Source organism: Microcaecilia unicolor, chromosome 4, assembly GCF_901765095.1.
Source record: "Microcaecilia unicolor chromosome 4, aMicUni1.1, whole genome shotgun sequence".
NCBI lineage: Eukaryota > Metazoa > Chordata > Amphibia > Gymnophiona > Siphonopidae > Microcaecilia > Microcaecilia unicolor.
Window position 1 is genome coordinate 150,710,010 of NC_044034.1, and position 7,639 is coordinate 150,717,648.

General features: G+C 42.3%; 1 protein-coding gene across 1 annotated transcript; it reads right to left on the minus strand.

The window, feature by feature from the left end:
• Positions 1-528: 528 nt before the first annotated feature.
• On the minus strand, positions 529-6,708 carry FGF19 (fibroblast growth factor 19). Its single transcript, XM_030199454.1, has 3 exons — positions 6,483-6,708; positions 6,155-6,258; positions 529-1,120 (listed from the first exon to the last, which is right to left on the minus strand). Exons 1-3 carry the CDS (start codon positions 6,706-6,708, stop codon positions 818-820), a joined length of 633 nt encoding a protein of 210 aa, XP_030055314.1. The 3' UTR covers positions 529-817.
• Between the last annotated feature and the right edge of the window lie 931 nt (positions 6,709-7,639).

Sequence of the window (7,639 nt, forward strand, 5' to 3'; positions counted from 1 at the left end):
ATACAGTATGAAAATAAACAATGTATTCAATAAATTAAGTATAAATACTAGAAAATAGCAAGTGCTACAGTAATAAAATTAATCATTACAAGTGTGGAAATAAGGTTCAACAACCAAGTTGTAAGTGAGATCTTAATGAATGTCGTCCAAGACACATTAAGCTAGTCCAAGGTTGTTGAACCTTATTTTCGCATATCCAAGTGGACAAACATGGCGATCACAATTCTCTGCTCATTGCAAGTGTGAAATGTTTCTAGCTTCTGTTCATTTAAGTCTGACAGATATGAATGGTGCCCTGACATCCTCTCTCATGCCTAAGACTTGTGTTTGGAAGGTTTTTTAAAAAAGAGATGCACCTTTATGGTAAATCATGAACATTCAATTGCAGTTTGAGTTACTAACATTCGCTAAGACAGTTAATTCGAGTTATTAGTAACTAGGTCCCACTGCATAGAATGGGACCTGCAGAAGAATAACACATCAATGGCGTTAGTGTACATTAGTCACTCCAGCAGTTAATTTGTTATTGGTAGGTATCAGGAATACTAATTAATGTCTAAGGACAATTACTAGCTCTTAGCCCGTGAGATAAAAGTAGGAATTCCTAAGAGACAGCTTCAGCTGTCACAGCAATGTGATGCTTTGGTTCTTTCCACAGTGGCGGTTCAGTTTTTTGTTCATGTGTCCTTCTTGGTGACCAGATGTTATGACTTTCTGGCTTGAGTTAACTACAGCAAATACAATACATCGAGTGTTCACAGATTTTTTTTTTCCTGAAAATACAACGCAAGCCGATTGTTTGAAGTTAGCTGCGTAGTCATTTCTTTTGATAACTAGGACTTTCCATTCCTCTTTGGGATGTAATTCCATAAGGGTCCATTTCAGCCGGATCAATGGGTTGAATGTCCTCACTGTACTTGTCATAGTCGGACTCCACGGGTACTCTGTTGATCATGGGTAGAAAGTGTGACAACGGCAGGATGCCACTTCCCCTGTATTGTTGTCTCTGTCTGTCTCGACTTAAAGAAATGGGAATGCCATGTTTTTTGGATTTGTACATGTTGTAGCCATCGGGAAGGAGCTCCTCTTCAAAAGAGCAGTCTTCTGGAGAATAACTGATCTGAAAGGCAAAAAGTGAATTTATTTTTTTTATTTTTATTTTTATTATTTTTTTTTTATTTATTTATTGCATTTGTATCCCACATTTTCCCACTTTTTTGCGGGTTCAGTGTGGCTTACAATATGAGTTAAATGTTAGAAATACAAATTGTTACAGATTGGTTATGGATTACATTGTGCAGAGTTATGCGAAACAGTTGAGGTGTCGTTAGGGAATGTAACAATGGAACATAAACATTGAAACTTTGGAAGGAAGCACTGGGAGCTTGGAGGGCGATAAAAGGCATGAGGATATATGGTATATATCTTTCTGTGAGTAAAGGTATGAGAGATGTGATATTACGGGAATGATAATTCAGAGGTGAGTGTATGATGCATTAGTGAACATTAAGTGTGGCCTTTATGTGTTTTGTTTCTTTCCGTAAATTTTTTCGAAAAGATGTGTCTTCAATAATCTGCGGAAGGAAGCTTGCTCGTTGATTGTTCTTAAGTTGCACGGCAGTGTATTCCAAAACTGTTTTAGTATGGGGATGTCAGGCCTTCTGGTCCTGGGACATGGTCCATGCATCCTCATGGTACACCGGGGTTCTGCAAAATCTGAGATCTCTTGTTTCTTGCTGTCTTATGGTTCTATTTTTCTTTTTCTCTTTCACACTTTAACTTTCTTATTCTTAGAAAACTCCCCTCGTCAGCTGTCTATATTGTATTCATAAATTATGTGGCATTGAGGACAAATAATGAACACCACAGCATTTAATTTACTTAAATTCTTAACAAAATGGGGTAATTAATGATTTAAATATAATGGGTATGTGTGTGTGTGTGTGGTGGGGGGGGGGGGGGGTGTGAGGATTCTATTTGGCCCAAAGTCTTGCATATATTATACAAAAGCTTAGACATGGGGGGGGGGGGGCAGACTTAATATAGTAGAGTATGTGCCCACTTTGAGGCATTTTAATCATTTACGTGCAGATGTGGCAATTTATGCATGTAAATGACCTCTTGCAGAACACCGGCTAGCTGAAAAGTACATGTACCTTGCTAGTGGGATGGAATTCCTCTCATATGAGGACAGGCTAAAGAGGTTAGGGCTCTTCAGCTTGGAAAAGAGATAGCTGAGGGGGGATATAATTGAGGTCTACAAAATCCTGAGTGGTGTAGAATGAGTAGAAGTGAATCAATTTTTTACTTTTTGAAAAAGTACAAAGACTACGGGACACTCGAAGAAGTTACATAGAAATACTTTTTAAACAAATAGGAGGAAATAATTTTTCACTCAACAAATCTGGAACTCTTTGCCGGAGAATGTAGTAATAGTGGTTAGAGTATCTGGCTTTAAAAAAGGTTTAGACAAGTTCCTGGAGGAAAAGTCCATAGTTTGCTATTGAGATAGTCATGGAGGAAGCCACTGCTTGCCCTGAGATTGGTAGCATGGAATGTTGCTACTATTTGGGATTCTGCCAGGTACTTGGATTGGTTACTGTTGGAAACAGGATACTGGGCTAGATGAACCATTGGTCTGACCCTGTATGGTTATTCTTATAGTCTTATGTAAAGTGCACAAGTACGCGCTTAAATTATAAAATACTAGTATTGACATGAACATTTAGTAGAGGCACTTCCTTTTCTACATAAAATAGCATCTTTGTAGGAACTGAGTGTCCTGTTATGAAACTACCCTTACGGGGGGGGGGGGGGGGGGGGGGGGGGGGGGGTGTAATTCTGTAACACTGCACCTCTATTTAGGGTCCTGTTCTACTGCATTATCAGGTGACATATTCATCTATAATTTAACCATAGAACTGGTATAAATGCTCGAGATAATGCACATAACACAGAGTTCTGCAGACTCCATCAATGAGCATATCTCCCTGTGAAATACATGTTATGTATGACAGCTACGTATTTACCGAATAGTGCTTAGGCAGCTCTTCAGCTGATATTCTAAACCTGCATAGTTAGCATATAAATGGTGGGAAAAATCCACAATTCCAGGAACATGTATAGAATGTTTGTACATTTGGGAAGCTTGCCAGGTGCCCTTGGCCTGGATTAGCCGCTGTCGTGGACAGGATGCTGGGCTCAATGGACCCTTGGTCTTTTCCTAGTGTGGCATTAATTATGTACTTACTAGTAAAAGAGGCCAGTTTCTGAGCAAATGAAACGGGCACTAGCAAGGTTTTCATCGGCAACACCCCCCCTGCCAACCCCTTCATTGTTGTGGCATTGCTTCGCCCTCAACGTCATGACGTTTGACGCGAGGGTGGGGCCTGTAGCGATTTCCCACCCCCCGCCTCCCTGCCTCCCTCCCTCCCTGCCAACCCCTTGGTTGTTCTGCCATTGCTCCGCCCTCGAGGGCGGGCCCCATAGCGATTCCCCCCCCCCCCCCCGCCTCCCTGCCTCCCTCCCTGCCAACCCCTTCGTTGTTCTGCCATTGCTCCTCCCTTGAGGGCGGGGCCCGGAGCGATTTTGGTGGCTTCACCACCACGAACCTTCGAACCTTTTTGAAGGAAGTCAGGGCTTGGCTTCACTGACGTCACTGTCTTCAGAACGTTGAGGGTGAGTTTTATATATATATAGATGTACTTATGTCCCCACTTTATACAATGATCCCCATAGAGCCAATTAGTGCCAATAATTGAATGCTAATAATTATCGGTGCTAATTGTCATTAATTAAAATCTGTGTAAATTTACACGCCGATCCAAAAAGGGGGAGTGGCCACGGGAAGGTCATGAATGGATTGGGGGCATTCCCACAATTTATGCACGTTGTTATAGGAGACAGTGGATTGGCACGGGGATTTACACCAGGGTTTTGTTTGGTCTACATGGCCACACCTAAAAGTAGTCACAATTCCCAGCACTAAGCCCTATTCTGTAAACAGTTCCTAACTTTGAGCGCTGTTTCTAGAATAGCGTTAAGTGCTATGTTTTTCAGTGCCGATTTGTAGGTGCCATTTATTGAATTTAGTCCTTTATAAAATACTCACATAAATCCTACAGAAACTGCCTAGATTGTGGGCACTGCACAGGACCAGGTCTAAACGTTAGTGTGTAATGTATGCGCATGCATTATAAAATATGCACATAAATCAAGAGTCTGCCAACACTATGTCCAAGCTCCGCCCCTGAACACACCTTCTCTGCATGTGCACTCTTGCTTGCAACATGCCTATTTGCACACATGACCTAATTCTATAAGAGGTCTTTTACATGCAATAAACGTGTAGAAGATTACCTTCCTGTGAATATCTGCAGGGAGTTGGGAGGGGGGGGGGGGGGAGGAGCTGTCACTGGGGAAAGGAAACCCTGCCTATTTTCATTTGCCAATGATAGGAAACAACAGACAAAAGCCATTACCATTTCCTCTGTTTTTCTTAAGGACCTGCCCATCCCTAATATTTTTGTGCTGCCCTCAAAGGTTTCTTTTTAGCACATTGCAGCAGTGCAATGCCTCAAATCTTGTTTGCTTTTTTGTACTGCTCTGCTATTTTTGCTTTCGGTGAATGACCTCAAGGACTAAAAAAAACAACTTGATTATATTTCACTCAGATTGTAAAAGATAGCAGCCTTGTCACAATGTTTGAGGTAAGGCTCTGTGGAAAGTGTCACATCAGGTAACCTGTACAAGAAACTTTCATTTTTTTTAGAAGGGTGCTGTCGGGACCAGTGTCTTTTTTGATCATCAGATACTATTTCTGTACTTTTTCTGGGTAGCTTTTGTATTAGAGCCCCACTCCCCCCCCCCAACCCCTGCCCGCAATCCAGTATATCTCTTTCTACTTTCTTTCCTCTGCCATTGATCTAGTATCTCCTCTTCTGAAGTTCCCCTCCCTCCCACCCCCTACACACACTGAAGATAAAGTAAATCAAAATCCCAGTTCATCATCTCTCCTTCTCTCTTCCCTCCCTCCTACCCTGTGAATTTTGAACTGCAGGCAGAGGGACAGAGGGAAGGGAGAGAGAGAGAGAGAGGGAGAGATGCTAGACCAAGATTTTGGTGTCCTTTATCACTGGCACTCTGGACCGGTGCCTCACCTGGTCCATAGGTTGAGCAAGCCCTGGCCAAAAATAATCATTACCTATATTGTGCAAGCAAAACAAAAATACAAACTTGCCTTAAAGTTTTGCTAACTGATCAAACAGAGGTGATTTAAACAATGAAATAAATAAAACCCCTGGCAGTTGAGGCTTTATGTGATCTCCTCTGTTTGACCAGTTAGCAAAACTTTAGCATACGTTAAAAATAGTGATTACTAAACACTTTCTACGGTTTAAACTTTCCAGTGACCTCACAAACTTCTGTGCAACAAACATTATAGGTCTAGATCGGCAGGGTTAGAGTCCCTGCAAATTATATAAGTGTCATTTTTATTAGACGCTCCTTTTGCCTGTGGAAACTTTATTGAAAGCTTTTTACTGCCGGTGTTGGTAGGAAGGGAAATACTGAGAGGAGAAAGAGGGGCAACTTTTTTTTTTTTTTTTTACAGCACACTAATTCCTGCAAACAAACCCCCTGATGTCTTTCCGACTTTGAGTTTCCTTGCATCACTATGGGAAAAGGCCTAGTTTACACTGCACGGGTCCTTAGGGATCTTTGAGCCGCGTTATTTACATAACTTACGAAAGGTATTTGCTTTCAAAGGGAACCTTTCCAGAAATCCCACTGCAAACAAAAACAAAGATTTCCCGCTGTAGGAGGCTGCATTTAGGTTACCTAGAAACGAATCTCGCATATGTCTCTGTTTGCCCTTTAGTCCTGTTCTTGCGTGGTTTCCTATAAGTAAGACTTCTCTGATTTTCAGTTTAGTCCAAATATAATCCCAAACCTCCTAGACCAGCCTTTCACTTCTAAGCACGAGGTACTGAAATGCAGGACGAGGCATGAATACAGGAACATGTATTTGAGCTGGGGAAAAAAAGTACCCCGTCCTCGTGCCTGCACAGTCAAAACATCTAATTGTCTGGAAAATAAACAGTGATGTTTGCAATTTCTAAACAATAAACATCAGAAAGTTACATGTAGCCCTTACCAGCCCATGCAGCCTGCCGTCACTATCCATACAGAGGTATCGGGAGCTGTGAACACCTTTAATAGCCACAGTTCGTACAGCAACTGCTCTGATTTCCAGCAGACCTGTAAACGTGCAAAGAAAGTGTGTGACTTGCAAGCATGGGCAGATGGTACAGAGCTGCACAGTCTAAACTGTCTTTTCCTTTGCATCCATGGCCATCAAAGTACTATTTGTATTTAGGATTCTAAAGAGAAATCTATGTTTAATGCTACTGCAAGTTGTTCTGCATTAGCAATTTTGCTTACGCGCATCTCCTGCGGGCCAGCTTTGTTTCCCCTGTACTTACTGTGGGAGCTCTGAACGCTGACTCCGTCCACCCTGCCGTCCTCACTGATCCGTAGGAAATAACTGAACAGCCCGTGCTTGCTGGCTGTGTACAGATGCCGGAGTCTTATCGGTTCCCCCCAGCCATAGTTGACATGTGGCCCAGCATCAATAGGGTGGACCACTCTTGCTAAACAGAGTTCCATCAGAATCAGGGCAGTATAGGACTTGCTGAGCCTTCGCCACATCCTCCTGGGTTCTTGCAACTGAAGGGTGATTCTTTCCCTGTACAAACAAACACACACACCACACACACACAGAGACCCCAAAGTTCCTACAGAAAACCAGGATTAGCCAAACTCTGCTTTGCAATTGTTTCAGGTCTGCCTTTTATAGGTCTCTTATCAGCTCTATCGATAAGCCTAATTCCAGTTCCAATATAGAGACTTGTTTCATAGTAGCCAGCTCTCCCCGCCCCAGTGAATATTAATCAAGATTACATCATTGTAGGAGACTTGCATCAGAGTCCTTCCCCACAATAAATCTCACTAGTGTCTGTGTTTTATTTCTAAAATCGAGATGCAAGTTTTTGCTGTACACATGTGGCGCTTGAGAGGTTAATTAACTTGGACAATGAAAACAGCTGGTCTTAAGAGACAACAAAGCCCCTTACTCTATTTCCAAATGGAAAGATAAAGGCCCTAGCTGCCCAGCCTCGCTTTGCATTTCTTATTATTTATGTATTTAATGTATATTCCACCAATCCAAGAGACTGGGCTGCTGGCAGACCTCAGTCCCCAAATCATGGAATTACAGCAGTGTTAACAGATAAACCAGACACGCACCTTACATCAGCAAATCCAAATGAGGGAAGACCTTTTTACCATAAAAATAAACCCAAGCCATTGTCCGCTACTGCTGCTGACCCCCTGCTGCGAGGTGAGCCAATAAAAACTAGAGATTGAATGCATGGTGGAGGAAAGACACTTAATTTTAAAGACCACCAAGAGGGTGTTATTTCACTGAAAGGATGATGGATGCCTGGAACGCCCACCCAGTGGAGGAGGTTGGGACAAAAACAGTGACAGAATTCATAAAGGCATGGGATAATACAGAGGATCCCTCTCTCGCAAGAGGATCAAAGCAAAAGAAATGACAGAGGGTGCACAGAGTGGCAGG

What these genes read in the sequence shown, in the direction of transcription:
- FGF19 (XM_030199454.1), bottom strand. Translation starts at nt 6,708, where the DNA reads ATGTGGCGAAGGCTCAGCAAGTCCTATACTGCCCTGATTCTGATGGAA. An exon ending in CAGCGTTCAGAGCTCCCACA is followed by an intron (nt 6,259 to 6,482) that starts GTAAGTACAGGG and finishes GCACGTTTACAG; the next exon opens with GTCTGCTGGAAATCAGAGCA. An exon ending in ACGGCAGGCTGCATGGGCTG is followed by an intron (nt 1,121 to 6,154) that starts GTAAGGGCTACA and finishes TTTGCCTTTCAG; the next exon opens with ATCAGTTATTCTCCAGAAGA.